Source organism: Polypterus senegalus, chromosome 8 (assembly GCF_016835505.1).
Source record: "Polypterus senegalus isolate Bchr_013 chromosome 8, ASM1683550v1, whole genome shotgun sequence".
NCBI classification, from domain to species: Eukaryota; Metazoa; Chordata; class Cladistia; order Polypteriformes; family Polypteridae; genus Polypterus; species Polypterus senegalus.
In genome coordinates this window covers 149,033,569-149,054,877 of record NC_053161.1, presented here as the reverse complement: position 1 = coordinate 149,054,877, position 21,309 = coordinate 149,033,569, and the positions used below count along the sequence as shown (strand labels likewise).

General features: G+C 38.5%; 1 protein-coding gene across 1 annotated transcript in view; it reads left to right on the top strand.

Moving 5' to 3' along the window:
• The window catches only part of LOC120534371 (thyrotropin-releasing hormone-degrading ectoenzyme-like), a 922,228-nt gene that overhangs the window by 345,159 nt on the left and 555,760 nt on the right, over positions 1 to 21,309 (top strand). The window contains exon 4 of the mRNA XM_039761915.1: positions 20,801 to 20,955. Coding sequence (XP_039617849.1) covers positions 20,801 to 20,955 — 155 coding nt within the window. The remainder of the gene's footprint in view (positions 1 to 20,800; positions 20,956 to 21,309) is intronic.

Below are 21,309 nucleotides of genomic sequence, written 5' to 3'. Positions count from 1 at the left end.
TGCAACCTCAAAGCATACAGCTCTTTTTGTAAAACAAATAAAAAATTACTCTATATCTCTTGACTAAACTTCAACTCCCTTTTAGTTTGAAATTTTTCAAAATAATCAACTGATCAGGTAATAGACAGTCTTCTGGTAAACATCTGATTTTGGCACAGTTGTGTTGTAGAAGTGGTCAAGCTAAAGTCAGATAATAATTAATATGTATACAAATAGTTAAGCTCAGGGTGGTACAGGGGTTGGCACTAATGCCTTACAGCTCCAGTGTCCAGGGTTTCAAAACATTCACTATTTGTGAGGGTGTTTTTTTTTTTTTTGCTCCACATTCCCTGGTTATGCTTTGATATTCAAAAGAAGTTTTTCTATAAGATAAACTTGGGTATGCCCTGCAATGGACTCGTTCCCATCTTTACTGCCTGTAGCCCTGAAATGGATGAACAGGTTAGAAAATGGATGGATGGATAATTACACTCTAGCGTTCTCTTTGTAAAGCATGTGTTGACAGGTGCTATATAAAATAATGTCTGCTTGTCAAATGCAATGCAAATTTCTTGCTTTTGAACACCCATTAGGTGCTCATTTTGCACTCCATTTGAATGAGCTTCACGCTTAATGTCAATCAAGCTCTAACTGAATGTGAATGCTGGATTCTTAGCAATCAAAGCATGCATAAAAAGAATGAAAAGAAGAGAAGGATGGCTGGACATGCGGCCATTAATTCAAGGAAGATGATTATGAAACAAATATGGATATAAAGGAATTATAAATAGCATCTCAGACAGGGAAATCCAATTCAGATTTAGTTTTAAATTTGTTCCAATGGCCTACTACACCATTCTACAATGTGATTTTAAATTGGTAAAGGAAGCTGTCTGGGGACTGTAACTGTGGCTAATAGTACTTTAAATCTTTTAGGGTGGATGTCGATTTTTGTGGACAGAAGGGGTTGAGGGCAAAGGGGTAGAGGGCGATCATCGGCTGTAAATATTGACAAAACTCCAACGCCATTACGTTATACATAGACCCTCATTGCTAGGAGGACTGTTAGACTCATTGAATTTTTGCATGAGTAGCATAGAGTAAACAACGTCTAGAATGGCATTGACATCAGGCAAGAGAGCAAATTGATTGCGCAAAAACAAATACTCTCTGTACACTTTTATTTATTTTTTTGTGTTTTGTGTGTTATCGCTGAATCGGGCTTTGATTTATCAAACTTTGATTTGAGTACAAGTGATCTGGAAATCAAAAAAGAAAGACTTAGAGAAGAAAGAAAGACTCAGCTTATGAGTTTAGGACAAACAGGTACAGTTTGGTCCATAAATATTTGGACAGAGACAATTTTTTTCTAATTTTGGTTCTGTACAGTACCACAATGAATTTTAAATGAAACAACTCAGATGCAGTTGAAGTGCAGACTTTCAGCTTTAATTCACTGGGGTGAACAAAACGATTGCATACAAATGTGAGGCAACTAAAGCATTTTTTTAATACAACCCCTTCATTTCAGGGGCTCAAAAGTAATTGGACAAATTAAATAACTGGAAATAAAATATTAATTTCTAATACTTGGTTGAAAACCCTTTGCTGGCAATGACAGCCTGAAGTCTTGAACTCATGGACATCACCAGGGGCCTCATGTATAAACGGTGCGTACGGACAGAAATGTTGCGTAAGAACTTTTCCATGTTCAAATCACGATGTATAAAACCTGCACTTGGCGTAAAGCCACGCACTTTTCCACAGTACCTCATGCCTTGTCGTACGCAAGTTCTCCGCTCGGCTTTGCAAACTGGCGGCACCCAGCGTCAAAGCAATGGTACTGTTCTTATGTGATTACTCATTATTTTCATGACGTGGCTTTATAAATACACAGAAACTAACCGCATATTGTTTATTAGTGTAATGCATCTGATTGTAATTAACTCGTAACAATATAATGGTTCAGGGAACAGCCATAGTATTCCAAATACCATAGCTGCTGTAGCATTGTTACTCTCACTTCTCCTTCTTCTCCTTCTTCTTCTTCTTCTTTCAGCTCCTCCCGTTAGGAGTTGCCACAGCGGATCATCTTTTTCCATATTACTCTCACTGCACCACTCGGAGTATTTATATCACTGTATCTGAGTGTGAATCACAGCAGCAGCTGATCGGAAAGAGAATTATCGGTATACAGCTTTAAGGACCCGCTGTCTCAGCCACTGCAAAACGTTTTAAAGCCTTTCCTGTACAAACCTCGCGGTTCAGAAACAGTTTCATCCCAAGAACTTTAAATGCACTCAATCAATTGCTCCTTGTAGAACGGTTTGTACTTATAAGTACAATCACCCCACTGTAAACTTGCACTACAGTTATAATATCTCACAACCTGAGCCACTTTATAAAGCGCGTATTTACATATGATGACGATATCATTTTTAAGGTGAAATGCAGCAAAATATGTTTGTTAAATTATACACATAAAACTTTAACTTCATTTAAATAATCTATATTCTTCACTGGGAGTGTCGTGAAGGATAGAATAATTAAACATGTACTACGAAGATATTTCAATGTTCTTTAAACGTTTTGAAGAATCGGCGCTAAGCTTACAGATGGCTTAACATCTATTACAGAGCTGATTGTATGGCGATCGGTTACTTGGGGAAAGAAAAGCACTGACTGCAGTGACGGCTACGCCAATATATATTGAATATAAAACAGAAAGAGAAAATAACAACACAGCTAAAAACGCAGCGACAAATTTCGACAATAAATTATTTCATCGAAGTGAAACACATGTTTAATAACGTGCTTTAACTCCTATCATCATGAAAATGACATCACATATACATCTCAGTATTTTAGTTATTCAGAGAGCTGTAATATCACGAATGTAATGGACTCTGTGTCCAGTTGGAGGAAGAGAGCCAGTTTAAGAAGCAAGTAGTGATTCACACACATAGATCACATACGAGTAGAAGATCAAATACAAAACAAAGCATTTAACGTGCTACTTTAATTACGATGTGATTTGAGAAACTGGTTAATTAAACGATTTTAAGATGAAGTTTATAATGTTCTACTAAATGACAAAATAAACTACGTGATTAAAGTGGAAATGTCGAGATTGAAGTTGACATTTCGTGCTTTTTCCCCACCGTGTGCCTTTTTTCTCTGTACCCTAATAAACTTTCATATGACACTCAGACAGTGGGCTTACAACTCTTCTTTTCACGCAACTTTGATATGTGACTTCTTTTTTATTTCCGGCACTGTGCGATTTTGTGAATGTGAGCTTTCAAGTTTCTCCAACACGCTATGTCACTCGATCAACTTCATTTTGTTGATTATACCACGGTTTATTTGAACAAATAGTATGTTTTTCCTTTGCCTCCACTTGGTATTCGCTGAAATTCTTATATTTTCCCCGTGCTTTTCCCATTGTCTTTTCACAGAAGGCTGCGCTTAAGGGCGATTTATATTGATTTGCATATTCAAATAGGCGTAATTCTGGGAGGATTTGGGGCGTTACATAATGCGCGTGCACGAGCGTTAGTTTTCACACTGATCGGGATTTATGTAGCGGAAGAACGTGGAAGTTGGAGTACGCACAGATTCCTGCATCTGGATTTTTCTGTGCGTAAGCACATTTCGGTTTTTGTGCTTACGCCATGTTATAGTGCGAGTTCTACGCACGGCGTTATACATGAGGCCCCAGATGCTGGGTTTCCTCCTTTTTAATGCTCTGCCAGGCCTTTACTGCAGTGGCTTTCAGTTGCTGTTTGTTTGTGGGCCTTTCTGTCTGAAGTTTAGTCTTCAACAAGTGAAATGCATGCTCAATTGGGTTAAGATCAGGTTACTGACTTGGCCATTCAAGAATTTTCCACTTCTTTGCTTTAATAAACTCCTGGGTTGCTTTGGCTGTATGTTTTGGGTCATTGTCCATCTGTATCCTGAAATGCCGCCCAATCAATTTGATTGCATTTAGATGGATTTGAGCAGACAGTAGGTTTCTGAACACCTCAGAATTCATTCGACTGCTTCTGTCCTGTGTCACATTATCAATAAACACGAGTGTCCCAGTGCCACTGACAGCCATGCACGCCCAAGCCATCAAACTGCCTCCACCATGTTTTATAGATGATGTGGTATGCTTTGGATAATGAGCTGTTCCACGCCTTCTCCATACTTTTTCTTGCCCTCATTCTGGTAGAGGTTGATCTTGTTTTCATCTGTCCAAAGAATGTTTTTCCAGAACTGTGCTGGCTTTTTTAGATGTTCTTTAGCAAAGTCCAATCTAGCCTTTTAATTCTTGAGGCTTATGAGTGGCTTGCACCTTGCAGTGCACCCTCTATATTTACTTTCATGCAGTCTTCTCTTTATGGTAGACTTGGATTTCGATACGCCTACCCCCTAGAGAGTGTTGTTCACTTGGTTGGCTGTTGTGAAGGAGTTTCTCTTCACCATGGAAATGATTCTGCGATCATCCACCACTGTTGTCTTCCGTGGACGTCCAGGTCTTTTTGCGTTGCTGAGTTCACCAGTGCTTGCTTTCTTTCTCAGGATGTACCAAACTGTAGATTTTGCCACTCGTAATATTGTAGCAATTTCTCAGTTGGGTTTTTTCTGTTTTCGCAGCTTAAGGATGGCTTCTTTCACCTGCATGGAGAGCTCCTTTGACCGCATGTTGTCTGTTCACAGCAAAATCTTCCACATGCAAGCACCACACCTCAAATCAACTCCAGGCCTTTTATCTGCTTAACTAATAATAACATAACGACGGACTTGAACACACCTGCCCATGAAATAGCCTTTGAGTCAATTGTCCAATTACTTTTGAGCCCCTGAAATGAAGGGATTGTGTTAAAAAAAATGCTTTAGTTGCCTCACATTTTTATGCAATCGTTTTGTTCACATCACTGAATTAAAGGTGAAAGTCTGCACTTCAACTGCATCTGAGTTGTTTCATTTAAAAATCATTGTAGTAATGTACAGAACCAAAATTAGAAAAGAGTTGTCTCTGTCCAAATATTTATGTGAATATGTGAATTGACATACAGTAGGAAGCTCTTGGAACATTTATCATAAATAAGTATTTTATGTTGATTTATGTGGGAAACCATTGGTTTTTAGAACAACATTTTTGGAAAAATTTGCAGCCCTGGGAGAAAAGGAAAAAAAAAATATCCCTAAAAGAGTTAAAGTGCATCACTTTAGCCACTGGGGTGAAACTATATGCAGTATCTAATTCAGGGACCAACTTTAGCTTGCAAGGAGACTTGTCCCTGGCAGACAGCAGTCGTTCTTCAGCCTGTCTACCTGTATGTGTGGAGTTTGCATGTTCTCTCCATGTCTGTTTGGGTTTTCCCCAAATACCTGAATGCATGCTAAGGTGACTTCCAGTTTGTGTGGGTGTGTAGAGTACATGAGTGGTTTCAACAGTGAACCAGAGTCCTGTCAAGGGATGGTTACTGTTGTGCACCTGATGTTGCCAAGAATGTTCCTTTGAAAGTTTTTCCTGCTATTGCTGTTCTTGTCTCTCTGATAAGCCTCTTCCTCCCTTTAGCTCTTAGCTATACTCCCCAACTGCGCTGAATACCATGCCTTGCACCTTTGCTTTTTTATCACAGGTGATCCTAACAGTCTGTGAGTAGTGTAAAGCTCATTTGAGGCTTCTAATTATGCAGTCAGAGGCCTGAGCTTCATGCATATTTGAAACTAAAAATAAATTCCAATAGATCAAACACAATCATGGAGAGAGGGTGATTTCCCCCTAAAGCACAGTACTCTGGTCATGATGTTTTAATGGACACATCTCGACAGATTAATGTCACGTCCGCTTCTGAGAGCTGGTCAATACTAATAATCTTGCTCAACCAGGAATACACTTAATTGGGCAGTTTAATTATAAGGCATTCTCTGTGGAGCATTTGCCAAACATGCTTACATCCTGAGCCCCTCTAATTCCTGCTTAGCTGCCGGTTTGCTTGGTACTGTACATTTAAAAAGTATTTAAAGCACCACACTGAGTATTCCTGTCTGTTGGTGATCATTAGTCCTGGATGTCTATCTGCCTCTAAAAAGATTCAAAAAGTGATCTTTAACCAGAACGATCATAATAAATAATATGTACTGTATGTATGTGTGGAGTTATGGACATATATTTGTAAATTATGGTATAGATTTAGTATTGTGTTGCCCACTGTGAGTGAAATCACAAGATCAAAAGAACTCCATCAAAATACTAGGAAATAAACTGAAAAGTTTATTTTTATTTGACATGAGAAATCAAGTCTTGTAGATGAACAATCAATTCTTTCTGTTGTATTGACACTGTAAAACCAGCCCCATGTTGGATCATCTACTGTTCCACTTTGAACTCACAGAACCGTCCCAGCTTACTTCTTCTGGGAGAATCAGGGGAAGCCACATAAGACCTTTGGTCACCAAGCCACAGTGCCCTCTGCTGGTCCCTGCTTCTCCTGCAAGTTAGATTAACAATCAAATTATATGGACTTAAACTGCCTGACACCTATAATGAACTCAAATCCATTTGGTTTATTTTTATAGAAAGCTCTTCAATGCATGCTGGTTCAGAAAGCTGTAAAAAGTTTACAGCTAAATACAATTACAAACTTTACAAATTACTAAGCGCATATTGCATATGCAGATCTCTATAGCGATCTGTTTTAACTGTGACATTAAAGTCTTTGTTCTGTTGAGACAAAGTAAAACCAACTGTGCTTCACTATTATTTAAAAATCAATGTGATAACGTCAAAGGAGGTGAATACATTATATGGGCATTTCACACTATGCCATTTAGAGAATACATCATCACAAGTAAAGGATACTTTTGAATATAAACAATAAATATTAAAAACTTTCGATTAAATCTTACAATTCAAGGCCAAAGTGCACATGAGTGAAGAAAAAACTGAACAATACAATGGTGTACACCTGTGATTCTCATATTATTTTGGTGAAAAGACTACTTTTCCAAAAACAAGGAAAACATAGGTAGCTACAGCCGGTAATAAATTCTTAGCAGAAATTCCACATTGCAGTCTCCACGTTTATTTTATAACATGTATCTACATTAACAATATTAACATTCAACTCCAACATTCCTGGATTTGCATTTCAAAGCTCCGGATTTGAGCCAGTGATCCATAGTAACCCCTTGGTCTTGAAGATAGTGTAATGGCAGGCAGACTCACAGCCTTGATGAAACATGGAAAAGTGCCAGAGATTGGCTCACCAGGGTGGATTTATAAGAGAATTCTGCACAGTTAATAAGGATGGATGGAAAAAAGAGAAAGTGGGAGTCTGAAGAAGTGTTGGGAGAGGGAGAGAACAAAAACTATAAAAGTTAACAGGTGTGGAGTGGGAAGGAGAAAGTTGGACACACAGCGGTAGGTGGGGGGTACTTTAGATTCATTTCAAGCATACCTAATCATGGGAAAGGTCATTTAGGAACATGGCGGTCCTGCAGCAACCTGGTTGTTCGAAATAAATGAATACACAATTAAGTACATAAAGTACCTATGCATTATATCTCAGATATCATGACTGTCACATTGGATTCAGGATTTAGGACTGTCAACTTGATTCAGGAATTTAAGAAATAGCTGGCATAGCCCATCGCCCTTGGAGAGACTACAGTAGAAGCAGGGTAATTCATGTTTTTTGGGTTTTTTTTAACAGAATACTGGAATAATAATACAGTTACAGTTCATTGAAGTGTAAGAAAGAAGAGGTAAATCTTTAAACAATATCTGAACGAATGTACACACACCCAGAGGGCAGCAGCCACAAAGCTCAAAAAGTTTTAAAAGGGAAGGTTTTTAGAATTGTGAAAATCTCTTTGAGAGCATTTGAATCATCTAGGAGGTTGTTAAAATAAACATAACAATGGCCGGGTAGTATAGGGTTTTGGAATTAATACCTTTCAAAATGAGAAGGAGAGTTTTGGACATAATCTGATGCCGCACAGGTTAGGTAAAGTATGCCCAAATGAAGTGTGATGATCCTTGCAGGCATTTCTTTGTCAATTCCTTAGTCGAATGAGAGTCATGAATTCTGAATCCAATGTGATGGACATCATATTTGAACAACATGGTGTTTTCAGTTCCTCAGGTATGTTATGTACCCATTATGTTTAGTTAGTGTCAAAAGATTTTTGGATGGAGAGTCTAATACAAAGCTAACCAAATGACCAGAAAATGGTCTATATTTGTAATGATTCTAGGAGTGTTTTTAATTATTTCATTTCTTTTTAGCTGTCCCGCATTGCTCCACCCGGATAGTAGTGAAACAGGACAAACTTTAAAAATCAATGAACAAAAAGGTATCGCCAGCTAAGCAGAGGCAAGGTACATTCCAAAACGCAGAGGCAGACCCACTCCTGACGTCATGCTTTCCCCTCCCCTCAGTCCGCAGTCTCTGTCTCAGATTAGCGCAAATATATCACTCCTGCAAGCGAATTATGATTCTTAGTGCGACGAGAGAAGTTGCAAAATCAACCAGAATGTTCAAGCAAATTCTAGAAAAAAACCCAGTACAAATCTGGTAAGTATTTCTCTCATTCGCTTGCTAAGCAGATGTAAGATATGCCCCAAGGCTGGCGCGCGAATGAGAAGGGCACTCGGCCTGCTGCATCTCTCTCTCTCTCTCTTAGATTCGAGCAAATAAGTTAGTACTGCAAACGAACTATGATATATAGCACAATGACAGAAGTCGCAAAATCAACCGGATTGTTCAAGCAAATTCTAGAAAAAAACCCAGTCTAAATCTGGTAAGTATTTCTCTCATTCGCTTGCTAAGCAGATGTAAGATATGCCCCAAGGCTGGCGCGCGAGTGAGAAGGGCACTCGGCCTGCTGCGTCTCTCTCTCTCTCAGATTCGAGCAAATAAGTTAGTATCGCAAACGAACTATGATATATAGCACAATGACAGAAGTCGCAAAATCAACCAGAATGTTCAAGCAAATTATAGAAAAAAAACTATCTAAATCGTTAAGTAGTTCTCTCATGAAGAGCGGACACACATGCAGACAGACATTGGATTTTATATACAGAGAGATTTGGAAATGTGTTGCGTTTTGATTAGCACATTCAAGAAAACATTTCAGTGGGTTTTGTTACAGTAACATTTTAAATCCTATAAAAATTCTATGTTTAATTACCACATCACCATTATGATGTTTTATGGATTCTACCATATTGTTTACAGTAGTCATGGCTATTGTTACACATGGGACTTGCAGATCAGCTGACCAATAATACCATGGAACTTATGGTATTAAAGATGGCAACACACAGGTTTTTTGGATTTTCCATATGACTCCTATTTGAATTCTAGTTTAGAGCTCTGGTTTTGACCTTGAATAGGTATGGTTCCTTAAGGGCACCAGAGACGCTGCTTTAAAGCCATGTATTGGTGATAATAATAATAATAAACCTGGTTTGAAGTGAATGTTTCGAAATAAACACTTTCAGACAGCACCTATCAAGCCAAATTGGTGGCTAGGTTTGAATATTCAGGGAATTATGCAGAGGGTGAGTCAAGTAGGAGTTTACCCAATTACTGTGCCATAGAAGTTTGATGGGTTGTGTTCCTTTTTAACTAAGATTTTTGTTTCTTGTTTTTGCCGTCGAGATTTTCTGAACTCCTGCTACAGCCTTTTGCCTACTCCCAGATGATTCTTTTGCCTTTTCTCTTTTTAGCACTTTTGTCTTGTATGATAGATACTTTAAACTTTTCAGCTGACTGATTTCAGGTGATAGGCCTTAAACATGAAAGATTTGATAAGCTGAACTGGAACGCAGTGTATTCTTGAAGAGATGAAAGGCAAAGCAGGATTTAAAGCATTTTGTTTAGCTAGTCAAGCATTTGAACACCTTAGAAATATAACCTTGTTCTTGTAATAATGACTAGGCAACATTTTGTGTACTTCAATAAAACTGTAAATACTGCTAATGAAGAGAGCGAGAAGGGAAGGGAGAGTGGCTTCCCTTTTATTAGAAATTTTTCAAAAAGGGGTTCTACCTAAGCTGTTGCTTGAAAACGGACAGTTTTAGATACAGCTTATTGCAGAAATGAAATTTCCTTTCCGCTTGTGACATTTGATGCAGTTAATGTAACAGATTTCAAGGTGGTCACTAGCAGCCATATTTCATCACTGTGGCTTTTGAATGAAAGAATTTCTGCATATATTTCTACTCTTTGGTATTTAAACGCCTCCTATATCCTAAGACTTCATAATTTGAACTGACTTTAACACTTGGTTTATTTTCAACTATCAATTTGACCTGTGATTTTTTCTTCTCTCTCAGTCCTGCTTCTGCTTGACATAACAGTCTATTCCTAGGTGCCCTCTGTTGCTGGTTAAACGGGGTTGAAGTAAAGGTTTGGAAATCAAGACCTCCAGCCAGTAACTATCTTGTCAAAGAGGTCCATAGGGTTAAATATTCAGAGTACAGTATGGACAGTGAGACAGGAAGATGTTAAAGTTGTATTGCAGTATGATGGGTCATGCCAATGGTTATTTAACATTAACAATTTTTAAGCTTATTTTCCCAATGTAGAAATAGTTATAGAGAGAAGGCACTTACTTTGTTGCAGAAAAATAAGTGTGATAAGAGGCTCAGGTAAGCTGGTGGCTTTGCGGCTGCATGGGAGTATGTGCCTCGGGTTAAGAGAGGTTGGCACCCAATGTTACTTGGATGCTATAAATGAAAATGAACATTTTTTGTTCCAAAAACCTCACAGAGAGTTTGTTATAAGACACATGGGGGATCTTTGAAGTCAACTGAAAGAAAGTTCTAAGGTCTGAAAAGACCAAAATTAACCTTTTTCATCATCAGACTAAACACAAAGTTAACCAAACACTGCACATTATCAAAAACACACCATGAAGCATAGTGGTGGCAGCATCATGTCGTGGAGACAAGAGGGTCTGGTAAGCCTGTGGCTATACAGTTGCATGGGCGCACATGTCTTGGGTTAGGTCAAGCCAGCAGGCCATGCTATTCAGATGCTGTGAAAGAAAATTAAAGTTTTCTGTTCCAAAAAACAGAGTTTACCATAAAGGCACATGGGACGTCAACTGGAAGAAGTTTTTATGGTCTGATGGCCATCACACTAAACAGAAAGTTAGGCATAAGCCACACATTATCAGAATACATCTTCCTCATCATGAAGCATAGAGGTGGTGGCAGCATCATGCTCTGGGGACAACAGGCTCCAGTAAACCTGCAGATTTGCGGATGCACAGGAGCATAGGCCACAGGCTAGGTGAGGTTGGCAGCACATGCTACTTGGATGTTGTGAATGAAAATGTAAGTTTATTTAGAAATTGAAGTTGTAAAAGTATTTGAGGTCCTGGGAATGCTTATGAGAATAATTTCTGGAGGAGGAAGAAAGGGGAGAGAGACAGAAAGAGAGAGATAGCTATACGTACTTGTGAGTGGGGACTTTTAGAAAATAGATAGTTCCAGAAGAGGGAACATAGTGTGTGGCTGGCATCATGGCGTGAGCCCTTATTGAAGCGAAGGAAAGTGGCCAAGTGAATTATTCACAAAGTCCCACGGCTGTATAAGTGCTAGGGTGAGGTGTTTTTGCCTCCATCATCCTGTTGGAGAGAACACCTCAGGAGGGCAAAAGAACGTGAGTGGAGAAACCCCAGAATAAGAATTAGGTTGCTTATTTTCTTTTTTTGTATAAACTATTTTTGTATAAATAGTTTTTATCATTTTTCTTTTCTTTTGATTTTTATATGAGGTGCAAATAAGAAGATGAAAAGGAATTGTTTTTTAAATGTTTGTCTCTCTGATGTTTGATTGTTTGAAGGGTGTCATCAGGACTTTGTGTTTTCTTTTCTTATTTGGTGACACAACTGTGACAACTGGTTTAGTTCACCTGCAACTAAAGGAGCACTGTTTTTTCACTTTTATTTGGTTGTTCTGTGTCATGTTTCTCTCTAGCACTCACAAACTAGTAAGAGAATTGTTCTGGGCTGAGGGGATCACAAGCTGGTTTTGACATTTCTTCCTATCCCCTATTAAGTAAAGAACTGAAGACTTTAGTTGGTACATTTTATAGTAGGTGATCTGATAACACGATTAAACACTTCTTCCAGTCCATCTGCTTTTTACTTTTCAGGCAAGTCTTTTTTTCTTTAAGGCACAACTGAGCTGTTACTGATTGCTGTTTAAAATAACATTGAGAAAGGTTTTGAGAGGTTTAGTCATCGGTGTAGTCATAAAGGAGCTGCTTTAGGAAATGGGAATACTAATCTTGGCAGGTGAACAGAAATGATAAAAAATAACGTTTTATTTTGAAACTAAACAAAAGTATTGTGGCAGTGGCAGATTCTAAGAAAACTATAACATTTTGGAATGTTCTTAATCCAGTTCAGTGTTTTAGTGGATCACAGTCAATTCCAGAAACACTAGGCACAAGCCAGGAACCAGCCCGGGACAGGTCAAGAGTCCATCTACATATATTCACACAGCATCAGTTTAGATTGACCAACCAACCTTACATGTATATCCTCATGATGTAGGAGTACCTGGTAGAGCAACATATGGACATGTTGTGGGATTTAAAGACAAGACTTGGGAACCATGACTCAATAGCATTAACATGTGTTTCACCATGACAGCTGGAGAAAAATCTACTGGTAAAATAACATTTTTAAAGCTGCTTATTCCAGTAAAGGGTTGTGAGGACCAGAGTCTATCCCAATGTAATCAGGCACCAATTCTGGATGGGGTGCCAGTCCAACAACTACAATAAGAACAGTTTATTTCTTGTATAGCCCAAAATCGCACAAGGAATTCCTCAGCTGTACAGTGCAGGCTCCAGCCCTTTTCCAGCCCAATGAATCTAACTTGCTTTCCTTTGGGATGCGGGAAGGAAAACCAATACAAACACAGAGAAACATAGAAAACTCCAAACAGACCAGGCAGGGATACAAATGGGAGATACTCATACAGTCTGAAAACACCATGCATTATTAAAGTAAAGATTGGACAACAAAGCAAAAGATTGCCTTCTAAACTGCACACAGGGAATAATTGCTCCAGGACTCTAAATATTGTGCAATCGTGGCATTCAGACAAAAAATATATTTTTTTAATTTAATCAACAGAATAGCTATGATAGAAACATGCAAGATGATACTATTTAGCAGCCATTTAACGCAAGCAGCTCCCAGGCTGTGCTATTTGTTCTGAGCGATTTGCCAATCTTTTCCGCTTGGGACCAGATCAATGCCTTGCTTACAGAATACAGAACAGCATCAGTCATTGTCATTTTCCGATAAAACTTTTTACTAAAATGAAAAAAAGAAAGAAATCCAGCAAAAATCCCAGGCAACCATGCTCATTTATTAGACACCTGGCGGTTAACTTTGGTCCTTAAACCTTGCAACTGTAATGCCTTCTTCATACACTACTTGTGTGAACAATACCTCTGCTGGAATACAAAAAAATTCACTTCTGTGTGCAGAATTCAATCCATTATTCCAGTTTACCACTTTGACAGAAAATGATGACCTCTTTTTGTGTCCCAGATGTGCTGATACTCAGCTGTGCGGGGATTCAATGACACGACTGCAAGGCAGTTGGGAACATTGATTGGTGGTGAAATTGCACATTAGCCGCCAAGATGCAACTCGTACTAAAATTGTGAGCGGGTCACACTTTCTTTTCTTTTCTTTTTTTTTTTTGGACACAGCCAGACTTAAAAACCCAGTGGAATTATTTTGCATAGACAAATCATCATTCACGAAACTTCTCATTGTTTATGTCAATTCATTAAATAAATCCATTCAAAAAACAGTAGAAGCTGGCATAGAAAACAAAACTCTTCTTTGAATAGTGTGGTCCACCTGAAGGCCTATATAATGTTTGGTTTGCTTAGTTACTTTTTAAATCTTTATCAGTTTACATGTAAACATTTCATTGGCATTATTTTAAATGTTCACATTTAATTTTAGATTCCATATATCTGCTTCTGATTATTCCCAGATGAATAATTCCCAAATGAAAAGCCAAATAGATGCACTCTTTCTTATTGAATCTTTGATCCTGCCTACTACTCTAATTCCCAAGACCATCAGCTTGCTGATAACTAGATCTTTGTGAATTTCTTTCCAGGTTGCTCTTCTTAACTGAAACTGAAAGATTTCCACATCAATCAATAACAATCCTACAATTTTATTTCACTATCATGAAATATCAGATTGATCATGATAGGGTGTATTTATATTCAGGATTCAGAGTGGTGTCGGTAATTGTTGTGATTTAATTGTCGCATGTCTGAATGTGCGCCTTACTTTACTGTCACAAAGCTATTAGCCTGAATCTTGGCATCCACGTCTATTTGTCTATATTTATCCCATTTAAAAATTATAAGAAACAATTATGAAAATGCAGTGGAAATTTATAGGACATGTATAAGGGTATCCTGGGATGCAATGGTTTTACTGTTTAAAAGAGAATTCATTCAATATCCTTTATCAAGTTATTGAGTGAATGTAATGAGAGGTCCATGGCAAAGTGCCATTTTCAAATAAATAATCATGCTCCAGGAAGTTCAGGCTCTGATTGGGTGCGGGGGGTGTGTGAAGCACTTTTCACTCCTAAATTGTTTGCGGTGCTTGGATGATCATGCATACATGTGCAAATGTGAGCAGATCAGTCAGGTGCCTCATTCACACCTCGGAGTAGGAAAAGCCAATGCCCATTCAGGTGGATAAAAAGGACCCTGCCTGGTAGAGGGAGGAGGAACAAAAAGAAAATGAACAGAATGACTCGGGGGTTAACGGAAGGAAGGGAGAGAAGGGCAGGAATGGGATGGAGCACAGAGGGAAAGCAGGCAGATAAGAAAGTGAGCTCTGGGGAAGAAGCGTGTACCGATGCTGAAGAGCGGGCTGAGGCCTGGTGCTGCTGAGCTGCATGGGAACAAGAGCGAGTAATTACTCCAGAATCCGGAATCGGAGAGGGTAAAAGCTTGGTGTGGTGCTCTGTACATGCTGATGCACAGGCAACAGGGTCCCGAGCTAGATCCAAGGGTAGTCTGCACCTGCTGGTGGATGTCTCTTAAAGCTGTGGAATCCAAAGTCGGCAAGCCAAGGAAACAGATTTTAGAAAGCAGCAAAATATGTTCACCCTTGATTTTAACCTCATTTTAATGGATTAATTATTATGGATTTTTATCCTCCATATTCAAATGATTTTATGGATTATTTATTAGAAGAATTTGATGGAATGCACTAATTGAACACTTGCTTGTTTTTGTATGGTTTTAATAAAAGCACATACACTTGTTATGCCAAACCCTTTCTGATATGCATGTGTCCTCAATTGCCCAGCTCATCTCGGTACATGATTATCAATGATTATGGGTTCAAGAGGCTCTTGGAAGCAATCTAGGAGCATGGAGCTAACCCTGGCAGTCACAGTGCTACAGACAGCTGTAGGAATGAAAAGTATGAGAAGCTGAGCAGACCATCATCATCATATTGTTCTTTTGTGAAGTTAATCCACCTGCTCTGACTCTCCTGCTGTTTCCACATCTGGGCCCTTGCATTTAACTTCTGGTCTGTCTCACCATCTTTTTGCAAAAGAAGAGGAAGCGGGATAGGCAGAAGACATGGACAATCCAGTTTAAATACCTTATTGCTTCTTCCTCTTTACTTTTTCCTTCCCCATCACCCTCCCATTTCCCACCATTGATACAGTACCAACCAGTATGAGCCCACAGGGATGCCTCCACCATCTTCGCCTCTCCTCCTCATTCACAATTTGTTCTGCAAATGTGATATTGATGTTTTTTTTTCTTCTTGTCTTTATTGTACAGCTACTGTTTTGTTGTTAGCTTTTTTTAAATTAAAATAAAATACTATGCACATAATGAGTATCATATGTTTGCTTTGTTTGCAAATTTAAGTGCAAGCTGCATAACAGTAGCCATGAATGAGTTTAATGGGAGCTGTTTGAGTCATTAATGAAGAAAGGGAAAATGCCTCTGTAGAGTGTGTTTTGATAACAGCTATTAACCGCAGAAGTGATTGTGTTCATTTTAATGGAATTCAGTGTCATTTTAGGAAAAATGGGTGTAATTGTTGGGATTCCAGAATGCATACATTTTTTCCCATTGAAAATAATGGTAATTATGTTTTTGAATTACAAGAGCTTGCCTGATGAGCAGTTTTTCGACTCCTCAAGGGGAAAGACTCTCTCTCTGTCTACATATACATACACACATACATATATATAGTATATTGAGAAGGCACACAGGGCATTTGTCCCTTTGCATAAAAATGGTGTGGACCATTGCCCAGATGGGATTCCAGGGAGCCACCAGTGAGTTGGAGACTCAAGGTTAAAGAAGTAAAAGCTGTCAGAGGAGGTCTGAAGGCCATCACTTATTCCTTCCAGCTAATCAGGAAGAACAGGAGACTGAAGCTGTGCTTTGTCCAGAAGTCGGGGTATTTGGTCTGGAGGTGGCTGAGTGAGTGAACAGCCACAAATTCTTAATTGAAATGAGATCTTTACTCTGAGAAATACTCAGATGGGGTTACTGCTCAGTCTGTTATTGCAGGTGAAAGCCACATTTCAGTCAAACAAAGAACATTGAAGTCCCTGATGTCCCTTTGGAATTTAATCCTGGCTCGGAAATCATCTATCTTTTTGGACATTTGCGAGCAGGATACTGGGCAGAGCAGAATAATTCCTCAGTCTATTCTGCATGGCGGCTCCTTTGTTTCTTTCTTCATCGCCAAGGTTTAGATCCTGTAGCTCCTTTGTTATTGTTCCCCTCATCACATTGGATCATACTGAGAATTTCACTTGGAAATGACGGGTCAATAGGTAGATCACCTCGAAATAAGTAAACTGGTTCCCAATGTTTAAAAGTGTTCCCCTGTCATAACTAATCAAAGCAGTAGTAGTCTGTGCAACCAATATGACAAAAAATAACCCAATATTTAAGAAAATGCGCAATCTTACCTGTGTGAACAGGATATCAGCCTAATCACTCTGACTTGGCCACTCCAGGACATTGACATTGTTGTTTTTAGGCCATTCCTGTGTAGCTTTGACATTAGGCATGGGGCCCTTGTCTTGATGGAAATCAAATCTCCCAAGGTGCAGAGTTTTTACACACTGCATTATGATTTCCTCCAGGACTTCTTTGTATTTTACTGCATTCATTTCCCCTCTATCCCTTGACAGGTCTGCTGCAGAGAAGCAACCCCACAGCATAATCGCTTCACCAGTATCCTACACAGTGAGGAGGCTGTGTTTTTCATAATGTGCAGTGCACAGACATAGCATTTACTCTCCTGGCCAAAATGCTCAAATTTGGTCTTGTCATATTATCATCAGAACCTTCTTCCAGCTGACCCCAGAGTCTCCCATGTGTCTTCTAGCCAACTCTAGTTGAGATGTCATGTGTATTTTTTCTCTTTGCGACCCTCCCATAAAGCTGAAACTGGTGCAGCCCCTGGGCAATCGTTGCTGTCTGTGCAGTCTCTCCAGTCTTAGGCATTGTAGCTTGAAACTCCTTCAGAGTCCTCATGGGTGTCTTGGTTGCCTACCTCACTAGTCTGCTTCGTCCATGATCACTCGGCCTGCTTTAGGCATATTAATAGCTGTGCCATACTCTTTAAATTTCCTAATGACAGATTTAATTGAGTACTCTGTGACATGGATATCCATTTTCTCCATCCAGACGTGCTTTTTTCAATCCCCTCTTCACATAGTTGCCTGGAGTATTCTTTCGTCTACATTGTGGTTGGGTTGCCATATTGACTTACCACAAATTGGACCTTCCACATTCAGGGTCATTTAGACTATAAAAACCCCAGAGAGTGAGCTTCACTGAACTGATGGGACTTCTAAAATCAATTGACTGTACCCCGTGATGATTTAGGGGTGTCATACTGAAGTGGACGAATACTTATAAGAACAATTACTATGTGTTTTATACTTGCAATAAGTTAGACAACAGTGCAGAGGTATGTTTTCAATTTGACCTTAAAGAGTCTTTTTCTGTTGATCATTGTAAAAAACATATTAAATTCATTGACAGTCAATGGTTTATAACAATAAAATGTGAAAACTTCCAAGGGGTTGAATATTTATATAGGCACGGCATACTAGTTGATGGTGAAACCCTCCATAAAAATCAAATGTTTTAAAAAGAGAGGAGATGACTCAGTTTACCAAACCTATTTGAATAGCTGATTTGTATTGTAGCACATTTTTATCATTTTTTTCCCCAGAGGTTAAAATTATTAGTTGGAGCACCTTACTCTTGAACATGTTATGTACAATTACCCATAAGCAAAACATATCTACCTATCTAATTTTACCCTGTAAAAATGGTAGCTTCAATTTGATTTGAATGTAATAGTTAGATCTGTAATCTTGTACTGTTTGGTGGCTTTAGGTCAAAAGCAATATATACTAAATCATGTTTAATTTATTACATACAGCATTGATGTTTACAGGCTAAAAATGTTATGTGTCCCAAATAATGCCCTGAATGTTTTAAGCATTGTACTGAACAGAACATGTGAAGAAAGTGTAGATTGTTCACTTCCTCTGTGCTTTGCCTTCGGGAGGGCCCTTTAGTGAACTGTGTAAGCGTTTAAACTGACTAAGGCATGACGTCACTCCTGGCTTGTGTTGCACCCAGGGTACTGTGGGCTGTACCATAGAGTGAGAACCAGAGTGTGCCAGCACATGGCAGTTTGGACACTACAGTGACACCCCTGTTCTCTGCAATATTGCATGCATTTTATCACCAAGGGCCCCTCTCCTTGTCCCTATTCTTTGCATAAGAATGTGTATATAAGTGGACTCAATGATGCAAACTGGCTGTATTAATTTTAATACCATAGCTGGAGGAGTAAGAAGAGGCCAACAAAATAGGGAGTACTGCATGTACCCAATGAGGCTACTTGCTAATAACACTTTTTTGAGCTTTGCATAAATTCACAGGTCATTTCCAACACAGTTCAACACCCGGTCTGTTTTTCCTGTGCAGGACAGCTGTCTTTCTCCACTCACTGTCAGACCCATTTCTTTGCACAGTTACAGCTGTATCTTAGACATTGGTGTGCTTCTCCTTGAACAGCATGCACCCTTTCCCCACACGATTACATCTAATCTGAAAAAAGGGCACAGTGTCTAAGAATACCACATTACCTGTAGTGTTATTATGACAAATATCAACAAAGACGGCTAATCAGACAGCTAATTTAGTTTTTTCTATAGCATTACTAGATTTTAATTAAATCAAAGTTTTTTTTTAATATTTTGAAGTATTTAGTTTTTCTGTTGTGGGGCGTGGGATTTTCCCCAAAATATTTATATAATAAATTTTCCTTTCTTAGGCGATGACCACTGCCCTAGATGTACCATCCTGCTAAATGTAATCTTTTTAACTAAACAGGAAATAATATTTTTGCTTTGTGTATATATATATATATATATATATATATATATATATATATATATATATATATATATATATATATATATACTGTCCCAGACGGCTGGGGACACTGATGATTATAGTATAATAAATAATTCATTAATATTAACATTTATTATAATCCATAATAAAAATAATACTAGCAATAATATTATTATAACATGACATTCTCAAATTAATTTAATCCAATTTAGGGCCACCAATGATGGTAGCACTAGCCGCAAGGTAATACTGCCATCAGAAAACAGCCCAGGGCCCACACTGGCCAGACTGGAATTGTCAGTTATCTTAACTTGTGCACCTTTGTTGGTGTGGAAAGAAAAATGGAATACCTGGAGAAAACACACAAAAACATGGGGAAAATGTGCAACCTCTACACAGAGAATGCCTGGGCACAAGAATTGAACCCAGGATGCTAGAAAGTATAAGTTCAAAGCACTACCTTCTGTGTCACCATGCCAATCGTTATTATTATTATTATTATTATTATTATTATTATTATTATTATTATTATTATTATTATTACTATTATAACCACCATCCCTTAATCAATTAGTTAGTTAATTAATTTTGTAGCCAGTTATTCTATTCACCTCTTGTCCAGACAAGTTTATTCCGGCACAGGCTAATCCCTCTACTTAATTCCTTTCACACAGACTCTTTTGTGCCTGCTATATTGCTTCTCCATTCTTATTGTTGATTGACCTCTTTTGTAAAATCGGTCGTCTTCTGATTTATATTCTGATTTAATGCCAGGATGTGTCAGGCTGCTCCCAGGCTCTCAGTATTTCCCTGTCATTCATCTTGGGTTTAAGGCATGTAGTGATCTGCTTTTCTAGTAGTTGTGTGTGTTTTTTACTGGTACATACTGTATAAAACAATTAAGTCCTTTCTGATGTCTTCCATAGAAAAAATCTTAAATAAATAAAAAAAAAACGCATTTATGGAGATGCTCCAGCTCGACACACATGATCAGCAACATCCGCTTGCTAGGGTTTTGTTCCTACCTGACACTTAATTCAAACCTCAGCTTTCAATGGCCATGAATTGGATTAAGAGGACTCAAGAAATTGATAGATATTTAATTGTGTACAACAAGAGAAACAAATGCAGCCTATAACTGTAAGAATCATAAGAATACTGCTGTTCTTAAAGTGCACAATTTTCATGCTCCATTTCCACCTCAAAGTCCCTGCTTTAAAGAAATGCAGCAGAATCGTTGTTATTTTTATATAGCACCTGTCTTTACACTGAACTCCATCACAAAGCACACTTAATTTTCAGTGTCTTTCATTTTCTTGCAGATCTCTTAGCTGTGCCTAAACACCCTTACTCAGCTATGGAAAACTGGGGACTGAGTGTATTTGTGGAGCAGAAAATCCTATTGGACCCTGGAGTTTCTTCAGTCTCCTACCTGATGGACCTCACTATGGTTGTGGTGCATGAAATTTGCCACCAGGTATGTTTTGCTTTTTGTTTTTCTTTTTCTTTTATTAAAATATTAATTTGCTAGTTCCAAATTCAACTTGAAGAGACTGGATTTTTTCTTCCACAGTTCTTGAGCACCGATTGCTTACAGTACATTGACCTTTGTTTTGTAGCCACAGACACAGTTAAGAGCTCATGGCAAAGGTACACAGCAAAGTTCAGTGCCCCTTTGACACTTGTGTTATTCCTTGCTCGCCACCACACACACATCCACAGTACCTTAGTGACTAAGAAGTGAAGATGAAAGACTCAGTTTCACAATCCGTTGCACTGAGTAACTCCCTTAACGTGACTGTTCTGCAATGATGCACGTACTGTACGTACA